An 18,664-nucleotide genomic window follows, 5' to 3' on the forward strand; every position below is an offset into this window, starting at 1 on the left:
GATAATTAATGTCCTCTCTCAAAGTATAGCATATTATGAGAAATAAATACTTGCTTAATTCTTTTTTCTAGGCTATTTCTAGTTAAGGCTGTTAAATAAAGGAAGAGATATTTTTCAGGAGTGCCTATGTTTAGATAAGGGAAGAAGAGAGAAAAAGTAGTTTATTTGATGAAAAAGTGTTTAGTCACTAACTGTTCTTTAATAGGTGTCTCTTTAAAAGTTTTTCCACTAATGTTAGTCATGGTACTGAATCTGTTTAGATCCATTTAAGAATCCTTAGTTGAACTTCATTTTGTTATGACTAATTTTGGTCACTGTTTTAACACAAGGGCACTTAACATTCCCATTGCCTTTGTCATGCTCCTGTCTTTACAAATAAGAAACAACATTCACAGTCTTGTAGATTTTTTCCATTTAATCTACTATCTGTGTTCTTTTTCTGGGTACTTAACAGCGAAGGTGACCACATGTCCTTTTATCCTAATGGGAGGTGAAATCAGCTGGACTTTCTGGGTTGGGTTGGGGACTTGGAGAACTTTTCTGTCTAGCTAAAGGATTGTAAATGCAACAATCAGGGCTTGTGTCTAGCTAAAGGTTTGTAAACGCACCAGTTAGCACTCTGTAAAATGGACCAATCAGCACTCTGTAAAACGGACCAATCAGCAGGATGTGGGTGGGGCCAAATAAGGGAATAGAAGCTGGATACCCGAGCTTGCAGTGGCAACCCGCTAGGTTCCACCTCCACGATGTGGATGCTTTGTTCTTTGGCTCTTCACAATAAATCTTGCTGCTGCTCACTCTTTGGGTCTGCATTACCTTTATAAAGAGCTGTAACACTCACTGCGAAGGTCTGCAAGGTCTGCGGCTTCACTCCTGAAGTCAGGGAGACCACGAACCCACCGGAAAGAAGAAACAACTCCGGATGCGCCACCTTTAAGAGACAGTCACTGCGAAGGTCTGCGGCTTCATTCCTGAAGTCAGCGAGACCACGAACCCACTAGAAGGAAAAAACTCTGGACACATCTGAACATCTGAAGGAACAAACTCTGGACACACCATCTTTGAGAATTGTAACACTCACTGCTGAGGGTCCATGACTTCATGCTTGAAGTCAGCAAGACCAAGAACCCACCGGAAGGAACCAATTCCGGACACGCTAATGTCTTCTGCAATAGGGGTAATTTTCTTTTATTAAAAAATAACCTTTCTATTCCAAGGTGATATTTCAACTCTAAGCAATAAATATCAGTAAAAGAGCTGCTTTCTGGGGTCTGCCTTTTAAGACCTGCATGGGTTGAGGGAGTTGTTGGGCTGCTGTTTAGACAAAGTACAAGAAGTATGGTTCTAAGGTTGGAATTGAGTAGCAGCCGTCTGTAGAATTCTTGAGTCTGGGAATGAGGAGAGGAAGCTGGTAAACTAGGAACTGACATAAGCAGGCTGTGCATTGGATTAAGAGACTAGGCAGAGATGTCAGTGGAGATGGAGCTTAGTTATCAGTGGAGGAGAATGAGAGTACGGTGTAGTGTACAAGATTGGGGAAGACAAGGTAGTTTAAAATCTAAGTCCTCAAAATCTGGGCATGTCTTGGATTATTGGAATGTTTCTTTTATTGCAAATCATGAACTGGTTTCCTGGCTCAGAGGCACATATCTAATGGGGCAAAATCAGACCAGATCCCTGTTAACCACTAGTGACTAGAAATTATTTTCTTTCTTTTCTTTCACTCCTCTTTTTTCCTTCCTCCCTGCCTCCTTCTTTCCCTCCCTCCCTCTCACCCCCTCCCTCCATCTTCCCTTCATCCTCCCTCCTCCCTCCCTTTTCCCTCCCTCCCTTTTCCCTTCCCTTCCCTCTTCCCTTCCCTTTCCTTCTGCATGCAATCTGGCCTTTGGCCACAGTTCTATACTGAGAACTGTGAGGGAGTACAATGAGCTATTTCTTTGCCCTGAAGTTGTTTGCCCTTGATAATAGGTATTTTCTTTTTCTCTCTTTTTTTAAATTTTTTTTTCTTAAGCGTAGGCTGACAAATTTCTACTTTCAAAAGAGATTAATGGGACCCTTTCAAAAGAGATTAATGGGACCCTTGGAAATCCTTTGGATTTAAATCATTTTATTTTTTAGTACTTTGGTTGCACAAATTTTTTTATTTGTTTGGTATTTGGTAAATACCAAAATACCATTTGGTAAATTATTTGGTATTTGAATTAAATGAATATTAATGATGTACCTTGGTTTTTTGGTTTTGAAGTATATTCCTATGCTTGTGCCGATTGTATGGGAAAACTAGGCTAATAGTGTGAATGGAATTGCTTGGTCTGGTGTTGAGTGGAACTTGCCTAGAATGAAATTTTGAGAAATGCTCATTTATAGATAGTGTTGTAGTGATAGGTAAGTTCTTCCTCCATCCAGAGTTCCACTGTACCTTTGGAATGACAGTGATGTACAATGATGTCTTTCTTTCCACTCTGTCTCAATCAGTAAGAACTGGATATTACTTTAATTTAGCCACTGTTTTGTTCTAAAAAGTAAACATTATAAAAATGAACCTGAAAGGAGTCTTAGGGAGTCTGATCTCACCATATTCATATAGTGTGGCAGGTATTTAAAGAGGGGAGGCATCACTAAAGCTATTTATAAACCTGAACTTTTCAAAGTTTTCATAAAGTTTTAACAATTTAAATATCCATACTGCTTCTAGGTATTCAATAAATAAAATTGCATATATAGTGCTTTCCATAAATTAAAATGCTCAAATGCATCTCAAACCAAGATGGTATTTCCACATCATGCCTATTTAAAAGCAAATATAATAAATACTATTCCTGGTCATAAAACCAGGTAAACCCCCCTACCCCGTTCAGAAGGCAGCAATATCTAGTTTCCCTACACCTATTAATGAGTGCTTTTCTGTTAAAAATCAGAATATGGAAAATCATTTTTTTCCCTTACGCACCACTAAGAAACAAGCCTAATCCTCTAAATGTTTTTTAAAAATTTCCTTGCAGTGTTACTTCTAGACAACTGAGTGGGTGGAGAAAGAAAAGTGATAAGGAAAGCGTTTTCATCTTGTACATCTTCCTTCAGCCCCTGAAATTCTCGTCTGACATTTTGTGACATGTATAGTGGTGTCAGCATCTCTTCAAATATAGCTTCCTTCACGTTGGACCCTCTCAAGTTGGCTTCTTGGAGATGATCACACCCAGACAGATCACAGTTCTCTAAATCAGTTCCTGAGGTAGCTGCTCTCAGGTTAATTCCTGTCATCTGACTTCCTTCCATATCCACACCTATCAGATTAGCACCTTCTAAATTGGCTTTAAGACCAGAAGGATCCTCAAAATTACAGTTTCAGAGATGTTCCCTCTTCATTAGAACAGAGCATCTTGACTTCCTGGAGATTTGCACAGTCAAGCACTGATCCGGAGAGATCAGCTCATTCAAGATTTGCACAGCAAAGATTTGCATGTGCAAGACTGCAGCAGCATAAATTGACCATTTTGAGGTTAATATATCCAAGGTCCCAACGAGAAAGATCAGAACCACTGAAGTTCAAACTCTGGCATCGCAGTTCTGACTTGGTTGGAGTTGCTAGCAGAAATTGGACAAATTCCTTTCGGGATATTGGTGAATGATCCTCCGGTGGTTGAGAATTCTTTATTGCCACTTCTAGGTGTTCAATCAATGAGTCAATACCAAAAAATCTTGCTTCTTCTAACACACCCAATAAATTAATGCCATCATTTACAATGAGCTGTCCATGATGCAGGTAGTTCAAAATGGGTTCAAAGTACTCAGGACTTCGGTCAATTAAGAAAGCTCCTCTATGATCTTGCTTATTTCCCCAGACACCTCTGTCCTTAAGCATGTGGGCCAGCATACTGTCAGGTTCTTTATTCACTAAAGTGCTCCATGTAGTTGTAAAGTACCGCCCTCCTACATTTAATGTTAGCCAGTCTGTGTGGAATCCTAACAATCCTTCCGGAGGCTTAGAATCTGTCTGAAGATCAATAAATGGCTCTTCTTCTCACACAAATAAAACATCATCATCCCTGATCAAAGCAATATCATCAATCAGTCCACCTTTCTCATTATACACACTGGCGTCTTTTATGCCGAGTTTACTGCTAGCCACAGAAAGCAAATCAGATAAAGTTCCATATATAGCAACCACCTTTCCGTTCTTGGGGCTGCCGTTCAGGAACAGGGTCACCCGCCTCATTTCGCTGCCCCGCTGGGTCCTGACTGAGCCACCACCCTCCTTCCTGGTCGTCCTCCCACCTTTTTCTCCTCCCGCCTTTCCCTTCCCTCCTCCCACTCGGATTCACCTCCCTTTGCCACCTTCCTGCCCTTGGGGACGCACCACACACACACACACACACACACACACACACACACTCTGTCCCACACCCAGGGCTTGACCAGTCATCCTACTACTACAGCTTTTAAATATTTCTTACATATTAGCAAACGTAAATTTAAATTTGGTAGGGTGTTTTCCAACTTTTTTTTCTTTTTAAAAATGGTTTTGACTATTCTAATTTCTTTACTTTTTCATGTAAATTTTAGAATCACCCTGTCTATATCTACAAATAATCTTGTTAGAATTATTTTGTGGATACATTCTTTTTGTACATATTTATGGGGTACATGTGATATTATATGTAGAGAATATGTAATCAAGTTTAAATATTTGAGGTATCCATCACCTTGAACATTTATTGTTTCTATGTGTTGGGAAGATTTCTAGTTTTCCCGTCTAGCTATTTTAGAATACACGAGACATTGTCATTAATTGTAGTCACCCTACTGTGCTGTCAAACATGAGAACTTATTCTTTCTAACTGTGTGTTTGAACCTATCAACTGACTTCTCTTTATCTTCTCCCCTCCCCTACACTTCTTAGACACTGGTAACTATCATTCTAGTCTCTCTGCTTCCACAAGATCACCCTGTTGGAATTTTCTTTGGAATTATTTTGAGTCTAAAGATCAATTTGGAGAATTGACGTTTTCACTGTTTTGAGGTTTCTGATTTATCAGCACAGTATATCTCCCCACTTATTTAGGCCTTCTGTTTCTTTCACATACATTTTATAGTATATCAACATAGGGATCCTGATTATATTAGATTTATACCTAAGCATTTTGTTTTTTTGAGTTATTACAAATAGGACTGTTTAAAATAGTTTTTGGTTTCTAACTGTTCATTGGTAGTGCATAGAAATTCTATTGCTTTTTTTGAAAAGATTTTTTAATAGATTCCGTGGGATTTTCTACATAAATGGTCATTGTGTCTTGGAATGAATGTTTTACAATCCGAATGCCTTTTATTTTTTTTTCCAGCCTTATTGTACTTACTAGGACTTCCAGATTGACGTTGAATGTGAATGTGGTGGGTTAGGTATCTTTGCTTAAAACCTGACTTTTAGAGACACTATTTGATCTTTTACCATTAAATATGTTGTTAAACTGTAGGTTTTTTGTATGTACCTATTATGGACTGAATGTTTGTATCCCTCAAAAATTTATATATTGAAGCCATCACCTGCAATGTTATAGTATTAGGAGGTGGGGGCCTTTGGGAAATAATTAGTGTAGGTGAGGTCATGAGGGTGGATTCTCTATGATGCGATTAGTGCCCTTCAGAGCCTCCACTCTCCTGACCGTATGAAGATACAGGAGAAGGTGGCCCATCTGCAAGCCGGGAAGAGATCCCTCACCAACTTCCAGAATTATGAGAAATAAATATATGGTGGTTAAGCCACCCAGTCTGTGGTCTTTTGTTATAGCAACCCTAGCTGACTAAGACAATATGCTTTATCAAGTTGAGTAAGTTCTTTTCTATCACTGATTGACTGAGAGTTTTTATCATGAATGGATGTTGAGTTTTGTCGAATGCCTTTTCTGAGTTTTTTATCTTATTCTGTTAATGTGGTTAATTACATTGATTTTGATTGTTAAACCAGACTTGTATTCTTGGAACAAAGCTTTCTTGGTTGCAATGTACTATTCCTTTTACATACTAGTTTAATATTTTTTCAAAGATCTTAGCTTTTATGTTGATGAGGGATGTTGCTTTGTAGCTTTCTTATTTCATATTGTACTTGATTTTGGTATCAGAGTAATTCTAGCTTCGTAAAATGAATTTGGAAGTGTACCGTTCAATTCTCTTTTGGGGAAACTATTGTGAAAAAGTGGTGTTATGTCTTCCTTAAATGTTTGGTAGCGTTTGCCAGTATAGCCAACTGGGCTGGGGTTTTCTTTTCTGTTTTTGAAAGCTTTTAACTATGAATTCAGTATATTTAGTGGATATAGGACTATTCGAACTATTCCTTCCTCTAAGTTACCGAATTTATGTGCATAAGATTATTATAATAGTAATATTTCTTTGGGGTCAGTAGTGATATATCTCCTAATTTTCCCTGAATTGGTTGGTAATTTGTGTCTTCTCTCTTTCCTTTTCTTGTTCTGGCTAAAAGTTTATCAACTTTATTGATTTATTTCCTTCTACTTGCCTTCTTTTTCTAGTATTTTAAGATGGATGCTTTAATTATTAATTTGAGACTTTTCTTATTTTCTAATAGAAATGCTCTAAGCATTTCTTTCACTGTGTCCTACAACGTTGAGATGTTATATTTTCATTTTTATTCAGTTCACTTGGGATTACCTTTTTGACCCATGGGTTATTAGTGTGATGTTTAAATATACAAGTATTTGAGACTTTTCTTATTGGCTTCTAATTTAATTCTCTTATGATCTAGAAACATACTTAAAAAAAAATTAAAAACAACAAAAAATTTCTGGCCTCAAGTGACCCTCCCACCTTGGCAGCCTCTCAAAGTACTGAGATTATAGGCATGAGCCATCACACCCAGCCCTTGGAAACATATTTTGAATAATTTTAATTTTTGAAATATCTGATGAAGTGTGTTTTGTGACTTAGAATATGATTTTAGTGCATATTTTGTGTGCACTTGTAAAGAATGTGTACTCACTTGTCAACACTTAGTGCTGCTGCCTAGTCAAACTTACTGTCGATCTTTGCATGCCTCATATTAACATCTTCCCAGTTGGACCTATAGATTCTTTTTTGTTTTTTTTTCTTTTTCAACAGGCTTTCCTTCACTGAGCAGCCCTATAGATTCTTTTTGTTTGTTTGTTTGTTTAAACAGGCCTTCACTGAGCAGCCAGAATATTTTTTTTAAAAAGCGTTTAGTTTCTAGCCTGTGCAGCATAGCAGAAACCACATCTCTACAACAAATAAAAAATCAGCTGGGTGTAGTGGTGCTTGCCTTGTAGTCCCAGCTACTTGGGAGGCTGAGGTGGGTGGATCTCTTGAATTCAGGAGGTTGAGGCTGCAGTGAGCTGTGGTGGTCGCACCACTGCACTTGAGCCTTAGCAACATAGTGAGACTCTCATCTGTAAACAAACAAACACCCCCCCTAAAAAAACTTAATAAAATTATTTATTTTGGTATAATTTTAAACTTACAGAATAGCTGTAAGTTAAAAGGGGTATAAAGCTTCTTTATACTTCTTTTTCAGGTTTACCAATTGCTAACATTTTGTCTCATTGCTTTATTTTCACCTTACCCCTTCCTTCCTTTTCCCTCCTCCATTCCTCACTCCACTAATACAGACTAACCCACCTTCCTATCCCGCCTGTATATACACTCTCATATATATATATGTATATGCATATACATATAAATCACATATATATGTGTTTAATTTTCAACTTTTGAAAGTAAGTTGTAAATGTCATGCTCTTTTACTCCTAAATTCTTCAGTGAGGTTTTCCTAATAACATTACATTTTCATACATAATCATAATTTTCTTTTTTAAGAGACAGGGTCTTGCTTTGATGCCCAGGCTGGATTAGAATCCCTGGGCTCAAGCAATCCTTCTGCCTCAGCCTCCCTAGTAGCTGGGACTACCAGGCACAAGTTACCATGCCTGGTGGATAGCCATGAATTTAACACTGATAAAATACTATTATCTAAATCACATTCCATATTCATGCTTCACTGATTATCTCAACAGTCTCTCTAATGATTTTTTCACCAGTTCCAGGCTCTGATCAAGATCACACATTGTGTATAATCATCGTATCTGTTGTCTCCTTTAATTGGTAATGGCTTCTCTGCATTATTTGGTCTTTATTTTTCCTTGACGTTTTATGAAGACTGCAGGTCAGTGATTTGATAAAATGTAGAATTTGATTTTACCTCATAGTTTGAATCAGGTTATGCACTTTTAGAAGGACTGTGACAGAAATAATATTGTGTCTTCATTTCTTCGTCATATCAGGAAGTATGTGATGTCAGTTTCAGTTTGTCCTTGCGTTGGTGATGTTCACCTAGATCACTTGTTTCAGGTGGTGTCTACCAGGTTTTTCCACTATAAAGTTACTGTGTTCTCATTGCAATTATTAAGTAATTTGCAGGGAGATGTTGAGACTTTGTAAATAATCATTTTCAAACTTTCCTCTACGGTTTTAGCATCTATTGATTCTTTCCTGAATCAGTTATTACTGATTGCAAAATGCTGATCTTTTAACTCTATCATTCATTTTATGTTTATCAGTAGCATTCCACTAAAAGGAAGAGCTTTCTTTGTATATTTATTATATTAGTATACACTCAATGATTCTTGTCTTAGTCAATGGTTTATAATTAGTTACTATCATTATTTATCTTGATGCCCTAACTATTGCAGATTTAGCCAGCAGAAGGCTCTTCAACATGTGCTTTATCCTTTTAACATGTGTCCATCATCTTTGTAGTACTTTCTTTTTTTTTTTTTTTAATACAACAAAATATTCCACGTTCATCTTGCTCCTTTCCTATCCCATCTCTGTAATCAATAATTTTTGCAAGAAGCCCTGGTTCCATTTAGGGGGACGTGATTGTTAGAGACCAGGATCTCTGTGTTAGTTTTGCTGGAGTATATTACTTCTAGACATTCTTAACATACAGAACTAGAGAATAACTAACACATATATACATATATAACAATTTAATCTACCTAGTAAAAAATCATGAGTTCACATTGCTACCCCTAATTTCTATTTAACATCAGAGAGTTCTTTCTAGTCTTCCCCCTTTTCACTTTTGTAACTATCTTCTCCAACAGGGCTAACCCTTACTCTAATTATCCCCAACACATTTCCTTCTTGGCTTAGTTCTTCATTATATTGGAGGCAGTTTCAGAATTGCTAATGTATACCATTGCAAAAAAGAAACAAAAGTATTAATTAGAATTCAATATTTATTTACAGTTCTTTTGGTCTTAGACTGAGAATATGTACTAGGTTCCTAGGGCTATTTTAACTAATTACTACAAACTTTGTGGCTTAAAACAACAGAAATTTATTCTTTTACTATTACAGAGGCCAGAAGGCTGAAATCAAGTTGTTGGCAAGATCAGGGTCTTTCCAATGGCTGTAGGCAAGAATGACCTTTCTTGCCCATTTCAGCTTCTGATGACTTGGGGTATTCCTTGGCTTGTATAACTCCGTTCTCTGCCTCTGTCTTCACATAGCCTTCTCTTTGTGTCTTCTCTTCTCTTTTTTAAATTTTATTTTAATTTTTTTTCTTGAGACAGGGTCTCATTGTGTTGCCCAGATTGGTGTGTAGTGGTGTGATCTCGGCTCACTGCAGTCTCCATCTCCTGGGCTCAAGCCATCCTCCACCTCAGCCTCCCAAATAACTGGGACTACAGGCACCTGCCACCACACCTGGCTAATTTTTGTATTTTTTGTAGAGATGGGATTTAGCCATGTTGCCTAGGCTGGTCTCTAACTGAGCTCAAGTGATCTGCCTGCCTTGGCCTCCCAAAGTGTTGAGATTACAGGTGTGAGCCACCATGCCCAGTCGTCTTCTATCTCTTATAAGGACATTTAGATTTATCTCTGTCTTCTGTCTCTTATAAGGACATTGGATTTAGAGCCTGCACAGAATCATGTCTAGATTTTTTTGTTTCTGTTTTTGATACAGGGTCTTGCTGTCTTGCTCATGCTGAAGTGCAGTGGTGTGATAATGGCTCACTGCAGCCTCAACCTCTTGGGCCCAAGAGAACCTCCCCTCTCAGCCTTTCGAGTAGCTGTGACAGCCTTTCGAGTAGCTGTGACTACCATTGTGTGCCACCATGCCTGGATAATTGTTTTTCTTTTTTTTTTTTTTGTAGAGATGGGGTTTTGCCATGTTGCCCAGGCTGGTCTCGAACTCCTGAGCTCAAGCAATCTGCCTATCTTGGCCTCCCAAAGAGCTGGGATTACTGGCATGAGGCACCGCACCCAGCCGAGATTCTTAATTATATCTGCAAATACCTTTCCCAAAATAAGGTCATGTTTACATGTTCTTGGGATTAGAATATGGACATATCTTTTTGGGAGCCATCAACTCACTTATAGGGTAGATAGTTTTCTGTTTATTCTTTCAGTATATGTGTTACTCATTTTAAATGTAAGGTTGATTTGTTCCTGTTTATATTCAGTTTTTGGTTGTCCCATCCTTATTTTTTTGTGTGAATATGTAAAATGCTAACACTGTTCCAAAAGTCAAAAAATGAATAAAGAACCACAAACTATGATGTCTATTATTAAGGAAACGCACAGGTACTAAGGTAAAGAACAATCTCATGGGTCATGTTTACCTACATAGAGGACCAGGGAATACTTATTTGAGCAAGTGGCATGTAAACTGAGATTGAAATAATGAGAAGGAGCCAGTCATGGGAAAGTGGAAAAAAGAGCTTTCCAGCATATGGGAAAGCATATAAGAAGGGCCTGATATGGAGCAGAGCTGAGCGTATTGGAGGAACTGAAAGGAAGGAAGTGGCTGGTACGTGTTGGTCATGAGGGAACACAAAATAAGTGAAGTTGCAAGGAATGTGGAGCCAGAAAATAAAATTCGTTGTGGACTGTGTATATTAGAGTTCCCTAGAGGGACAGAACTAATGGAATATACATATAGGGAAGTTTATCAAGTATTAGCTGGCATGATTGCAAAGTCCCACAATAGGCCATCTGCATGCTGAGGAGCAAGGAAGCTAGTCTGTGTGCCAAAGCTGAAGAACTTGGAGTCTGATGTTCGGGGGCAGGAAGCATCCAGCATGGGAGAAAGATGTAGGCTGGGAGGCTAGGCCAGTCTCTCATGTCACATTTTTCTGCCTGCTTATATTCTAACCGAACTGGCAGCTGATTAGATTGTGCCCACCCAGATTAAGGGTGGGTCTGCCTTTCCCAGCCCACTGACCCAAATGTTAATCTCTGTTGGCAACACCCCCACAGACACACTGAGGATCAATACTTTGTATCCTTCAATCCAATCAAGTTGACACTCAGTATTAACCATCACACTGCATAAAAGGTTATAAAGCCAGCAAAAGGTTATATGCAGTGAAGTGGCATTTTAATTTATTTAAATTGATCAGTTTATTTATTTTGAGATGGTGTCTGACCCTGTCACCTAGGCTGGAGTGCACTGGTGCAGTTATAGCTCACTGTAACCTCCAACTCCTGGGTTCGAGTGATCCTCCCACTTTAGTCCCCTAATAACTGGAACTATAGATGTCTACCCTACACTCAGCTAAGTTTTTATTTTTATTTTTTGTTGAGACAGGATCTCACTCTGTTGCCCAGGCTGATCTCAAACTGCGGACCTTAAGTGATTGTTCTGCCTCAGCCTCCCAGAGTGCTGGGATTATAGTTATGAGCCACTGCCGACATTATGGCATATTTAGAACTATATATATACACACACACACACACGCACACACACATATATATATGTATTTTATTTCCATTAACTTTTATTTTAAGTTCTAGCGTACATGTGCAGGATATGCAGGTTTGTTATATAGGTAAATGTGTGCCATGGTGATTTGCTGCACAGATCAACCCGTCACCTAGGTATTAACCCCAGCATCCATTAGCTGTTCTTCCTGATATTCTCCCTCCCTCCACCCTGCGCCCCCGAGAGGCCCCAGTTCATGTTGTTCCTCTGACAATGTGTCCATGTGTTCTCATCTTCTCATTGTTCAGCTCCCACTTAAAAGTGAGAACATGCAGTGTTTGGTGTTCTGTTCCTGCATTAGAACTATATTTTTAAAGGATTATGCTGATTGCTATGTAGAGCACATGAGGTAAAATGAAAGCAGAGGTGAGCGCAGTGGCTCACTCCTATAATCCCAGCACTTTGGAAGGCGAGGTGAGCGGATCACTTGATCCCAGGAGTTCAAAACCAGCCTGGGCAACATGGTGAGACCCCCTCTCTACAAAAAATGCAAAAATTAGCCAGGCATGAATTTTGGCTCATTGCTGTAATCCCAGTCACTTGGGAGGCTGAGACAGGAGGATCACTTCAGCCCAGGAGGCCAAGGCTACAGTAAGCTGTGCAAACACCACTGCACCCCAGCCTGGGTGACAGAGTGAGACCCTGTCTCAAGAAAACAAAAAAAAAAAAAAAAAAAGGAAAAAGCAGAGAGATTAATAACAAACCTGTTACAGTACATATTAACTGATGTAGAAGCATGAGAGAATGTTGTGAGAGAATAAGTGATAGTGATGAAAAAGAGAAAAGTGAATAGGTTTTAGAAAGTGAATAGAAATAGAATGTATTTTGGATAGAATTGACAGGAATAGCTGGTGAATTGAATCTGTGTAGATAGAAGGTTTTAGGGCTATGGTTATGGGAATATTTAAGAACAACTTCCACGTTTTTAGCTTGAGCTACTAGGAAAGAAACTGATAGAAAATAAAGTGAGCAGAAAGAATCAAGATTTTCCCTTGTACCTATTGTGTTCCAGATGCCTATGATATACAGATAGAAATGTCAAGTAGATAGTTGGATGTGCAAGCGTTGAGTTCAGGGGTGGAAAATGAGATCTCAGACTTGCCATCTCGTCCTTCCAGGTATTGGTTCAATTCATGCCTCTAACATGGCTAAGAGTCTCCACCTCCCCTCATTTGTATTCTGTAAACATGAACAGAATGGCAGGCCTTGGCCAGATACTGTTTGAGGCATTGTAGACAACTTTGGCTGAAGATGATCTCCAGGCCCATGTATCTTTCCAGAGAGTTACTGTTATTTTTCTTGTAAGTCATTTAAATGTGTCCATTTTACTTCTTTAATCATAGTTTTATTTTGAGCTGTGTCAGAGTAAGAGATACTGCAGTTATTATACTAAAAAGGACCAGGCTCTTTTCTGTCCCACGTAAATCTGTCTTGCTGTATGAGACCACTCTAGCTGAGTTTGCTGCCTAAGAGGGAATTAGGCATTTGTGTGTATGTGTGTGTTTATGTTTGCTATGTACTCTAGTTGATTGGGTGTATATGTCAGTTTATATATACCAGCATCACATTGTTTTAATTATAGTATTTTTATATTCTCTATACTTAGTGGGGCTAATTTTCCCCAATCACTTAAAATATACTCTTCCTTTTCTCACATACATATTTTTACAGAGGCATTGTAGAATCAAGGTTGTTGACACATTTTTAGGAAATACGGATTTCCCTCCCAATTTCTTGCCTTCACCTTGCTTATTTGTAAATACTTTCTATTCTTGATTGTCTTCCACTGAAGAAAGGAGTTATGATCTTTGAAGAAGACCTGTCTTTCTTATTATGGCTTTACCTTTCTTTTTTTTCTCCCCCTAAAGAAAGGATGTCATTTTCCTCTCCATTTCCCACCTTATTAAGCACCTGTTACATACAAGCACTGAGTTAATTCCTGAGGTTAAGACCTGTCTTTCTTATTATGGCTTTACCTTTCTTTTTTTTCTCCCCCTAAAGAAAGGATGTCATTTTCCTCTCCATTTCCCACCTTATTAAGCACCTGTTACATACAAGCACTGAGTTAATTCCTGAGGTGGGCACGGGGTGGTACACAAAGAGCTAAAGCAAAATAAACAAAGCATGTTATGAGAGAAAATTGGGATAAAATAATATAGGTTTATAATTAAAATGGTACACTTTTGGGGGAACTAAAAATTTTTACATTTAAAAATGACATGTCAGTTTCTAGTCAGTTTATTTTTTACCTTTTTAAAACATCTTTTTTTTCCCCTTTGTCTTTATTTTTAAGGGTCATACAGCAATGCTTCATACTGGCTCATGGCATCCCAAAATAAAGGGAGAGTTTATGACTTGCTCAAATGATGCGTGAGTATTGTTGATAATTCATCTAATACATTCATATCTTTAGATATTTAACATTTGTATTGTTACAATCTTGGCGGTAAAGTAGTAAGTGGAATATTAGGAATTCTGACTTTATATATTCTTTTTTTTAGAGGGAGTCTTGCTCTGTTGCCCAGGCTGGAGTGCAGTGGTACAGTCTTGGCTCACTGCAACCTCCACCTCCTGGGTTCAAGTGATTCTCCTGCCTCAGTCTCTCAAGTAGCTGGGATTACAGGTGCCCACCGCCACACCTGGCTAATTTTTGTGTTTTAGTAGAGATGGTGTTTCACCATATTGGTCAGATTGGTCTCGAACTCCTGACCTCAAATGATCCGCCTGCCCACTGTGCCCAGCCTGTATATTCTTGTTCTTTACTTTGATTTTATCTGATAGTGTAGTAGTTGATTAAACAAAAATGGACACTGTGAAAGCGAGAGTGGTATAAATTCCTGTAGAGTTTTTTAAGATTGGATCAGATTGATGCTATTAAGTGGACTCAAAGGGCTTTGAAGTTGTGACTATTTTTATAATAAAGACTTATTTCCATCTGAGTCTAATAGCTAACATAAGCTTATTGGCTCAGATTGATTTTGAAAGGAATAATCAAGGAAATTGATTAAATTTGGTGTAATTTCAGTTCATAATACCAGCATCACATTGAAGCAAATTAATGAAATTTTCTCGGTTATTAAATATTATTTTTTTTTTGAGATGGAGTTTTGTTCTTGTTGCTTAGGCTGGAGTGCAATGGCGTGATCTCAGCTCACTGTAACCTCCATCTCCTAGGTTCAAATGATTCTTCTACCTCAGCCTCCCAAGTAGCTGGAATTACAGGCGTGTGCCACCACACCAGGCTAATTCTGTATTTTTAGTAGAGATGGGGATTCACCATGTTGGCCAGGCTGGTCTCAAACTCCTGACCTCAGGTGATCTGCCTGCCTCGGCCTCCCAAAGTGCTGGGATTATAGGCATGAGCTACGACACCAGACCCTAAAATTTTTTTATTTTAATTTTTGTGAGTACACAGTAGGTATATGTATTTATGGGGTATGTGAGATATTTTGATACAGCCATGCAATGCATAATAATCACATCATGTAAAATGGGTATCTGTCTTCTCAAGCATTTATCCTTTGTGTTACGAACAATCCAATTAAACTCTTTTAGTTATTTTGTTATGTTATGTTATGTTATGTTATGTTATGTTATGTTATGTTATGTTATTTTTTTGAGACGGAGTTTCACTCTTGTCGCCCTGGCTAGAGTGCACGATCTTGGCTCACTGCAACCTCCACCTCCTGGGTTCAAGTGATTCTCCTGCCTTAGCTTCCTAAGTAGCTGGGATTACAGGTGCTTGCCACCATGCCCAGCTAATTTTTATATTTTTACTAGAGATGGGGTTTTACCATGTTGTGCAGGCTGGTCACGAACTCCTGAACTCAGGTGATCCACCCACTTTCGCCTCCCAAAGTGCTGGGATTACAGACATGAGCCACTGTGCCTGGCCTCTTTTAGTTATTTTAAAATGTACAGTTATATTATTGTTGACTATAGTCACTCTGTTGTGCTATCAAATATTAGGCCATATTCATGATATATATATATATATGTGTGTGTATATATTTTCTTTCTTTCTTTTTTTTTTTTTTTTTTACCCATTAACCATCCTTACCTCATTCCCATACCTTGCTACCCTCTCCAGCCTCTGGTAACCATCCTTCTTCTCTCTGTGTTCATGAGTTCCATTGTTTTGATTTTTGGATCTCACAAATAAGTGAGAACATGCAATGGTTGTCTGCATGTCTGGCTTATTTCATTTAACGTAATGATCTCCAGCTCCATTAATGTTGTTGTAAGTTACTGGATCTCATTCTTTTTTCATGGCTGAATAGTACTCCACTGCATGTATGTACCACATTTTCTTTATCCGTTCATCTGTTGATGGACGCTTAGTTTGCTTCCGAATTTTGGCTATTGCAAACAGTGCTGCAACCAACATAGGAGCACACATATCGTTTTGATGTACTGATTTCCTTTGTTTTGGATATGTACCCTGCAGTGGGTTCGCTAAGTCATATGGTAGCTCTGTTTTTAGGTTTTTGAGGAAACTCCAAACTGTTCATAATGGTTTTACTAATTCACATTTTCACCAACAGTGTATGAGGGTTCCCTTTTTCTCAACATCCTTGCCAGTGATTAAATGGTTAAGATTCTTTTGCATTTATATCTGCTTATCCATGACTCAAGAATATTATAGGGAATATTTGAGCAACTTTTCCCTGTATTGTTACATTGTATGATTCATTATTGTATTAAAAGTAGTTCACAAGAATGCACGTTGTATGATTACAGAGAAAATTGCAATAAAAAATCTTGTAAGTTAAAAAAATATAAGTGGTATTATTTAGGTAAATCATTAATTAAATAAGAACTTTTTTATTTTTAGGTTTTGTTGTTCATCTTTCAACTTTCTGATACTTAAATTTGCCTTAATATTCACAGTTGCTGTTCATATTCTTTATGTTTTCTGAAATATATCTTTGGAAGACAGATGACATAATTTCACTTTCATAGAGGAATTAAAAAAATTAACTTGATCTAAAAGAAATGGAAATTTGTCAATCTATACAAATAAGAATGTGACTAAAATAAAATAAATACATTTGATTAAAATTTCTGGTAAATCAGATTATGTAGTGTTAATTTCTTTTCCTACCTTAGTCTTTTTACCTGCATAATTACCTTTCCAAATAGTTAAGGTATGTTTGTTTAAAGTTACGTTTCTTATTTCAGCATTAGGGAATGAACTTCATCAGCAATCTAAATTAATAATATAGCATGACTAGGTAAGGTTTATTCTAGGATATAAGGATATTTTACCACCAGGATATTTCAGTGTACTTCATTACTGAACAAATGAAAGGTGAAAATCATGTGATTCATTTGATAAAATTTAGTCTTTCCCAGTAAAAGTTCTAAGTAAAATGCAGATAGGAAGAAATTACCTAAATCTGATAAAAGTGGACATTTGATAAAATTTAGTCTTTCCCGGTAAAAGTTCTAAGTAAAATGCAGATAGGAAGAAATCACCCAAATCTGATAAAAATTAGTGACTAAAATTTAAAGTAAATATTGTATTAAATATTGAAGTACTGAAGCTACTTGCATTTAAATAGGAAACAAGACAGCGATGCCCACAACTACTTAGAGACTTATGCAGCAGAGACTTTATATAGTGTCTTAAGATAAGAAAATGAATAATTGATATTAATGTTAGAAGAAAACAAATACACTACAGGACCACAGAGGACTCGGGCTATTCTGGTTAAAACTTAAGTTGAATAGAGCAGTTGGGAAAAAAACATTGTTCTCAAAACTATTAATGGATCAGTATGAATGGTGGGCTCTCATAGTTGATAATGTTTTAACTTTTATGAGCACTATAGTAGCCTTTCCCAAATTGATTTCCAGGCTGTGTAAATCAGAAGTCTGACAAAAGGCATTCTGTGGTCAAATAATTTGAGAAGCTTTGAATCTTATATTTCAAGACCAGTGATACGCAACAAACTTAAAAATAAGTTTTTAAAATTTTTAATTTCAGTAAGTTTTTGGGGAACAGGTAGTATTTGGTTACATGAATAAGTTCTTCAGTGATTATTTCTAGGATTTTGGTGCACCCATCATCTGACCAGTTTACAGTATACTCAATGGGTAGTCTTCTCGCTACTCGCTACCCTTTCCCCCAAGTCCTCAAAGTCCAGTGTGTCATTCTTATGCCTTTATGTTCTCGTTGCTTAGCTCCCACATGTGAGTGAGAACATATAATGTTTGGTTTTCCATTCCTGAGTTACTTCACTTAGAATAATAGTCTGCAATTCCATCCAGGTTGCTACGAATGCAATTATTTTGTTCCTTTTTGAGGCTGAGTAGTATTCCATGGTGTATGTATGTGTGTGTGTGTGTATATATGTGTGTGTATAGGTATATATACACACATATACACACACACATATATATACCTATACACACACACACCCCACCACATGTTCTTTATCCACTCATTGATTGATGGGCATTTGGGCTGGCTCCATGTTTTTGCAATTGCAAATTGTGACCCTATAAACATGCGTGTTCAAGTGTCTTTTTTGTATAATGACTTCTTTTCCTCCGGGTAGACACCTAGCAGTGGGATTGCTGGATCAAACGGTAGATCTACTTTTAGTTCTTTAAGTAATCTTCACACTTTGGTTGTGCTAGTTTACATTCTCACCAGCAGTGTGAAGATTGTAAGCATTGCATTTTCACTGCATCCCTGCCAACATCTATTATTTTTTGATTTTTTTTATTATGGCCGTTATTGCAGGAGTGAGGTGGTATCGCATTGTGGTTTTGATTTGCATTTCCCTGATCATTAGTGATGTTGAGCATTTTTCCATATGCTTTTTGGCCATTTGTGTATCTTCTTTTAAGAATTGTCTATTC

General features: G+C 37.6%; 1 protein-coding gene and 1 pseudogene across 10 annotated transcripts in view; one reads left to right on the forward strand and one right to left on the reverse strand.

Moving 5' to 3' along the window:
* Positions 1-18,664, forward strand: part of WDR70 (WD repeat domain 70) — a 382,962-nt gene that overhangs the window by 128,564 nt on the left and 235,734 nt on the right. For 7 of the 10 annotated variants that reach the window (XM_065546168.1, XM_045393640.2, XM_005556746.4 and 4 more), the window contains one exon: positions 14,088-14,164. The exons of the other annotated variants lie outside the window; for them this stretch is intronic. In XM_065546168.1, the coding sequence (XP_065402240.1) occupies positions 14,088-14,164 (77 nt within the window). The remainder of the gene's footprint in view (positions 1-14,087; positions 14,165-18,664) is intronic. 10 annotated transcript variants of the gene reach the window in all.
* On the reverse strand, positions 2,974-4,270 carry LOC102122544 (BTB/POZ domain-containing protein KCTD9 pseudogene; annotated as a pseudogene).

The sequence above is a fragment of the Macaca fascicularis genome, chromosome 6 (genome assembly GCF_037993035.2).
Source record: "Macaca fascicularis isolate 582-1 chromosome 6, T2T-MFA8v1.1".
NCBI classification, from domain to species: domain Eukaryota; kingdom Metazoa; phylum Chordata; class Mammalia; order Primates; family Cercopithecidae; genus Macaca; species Macaca fascicularis.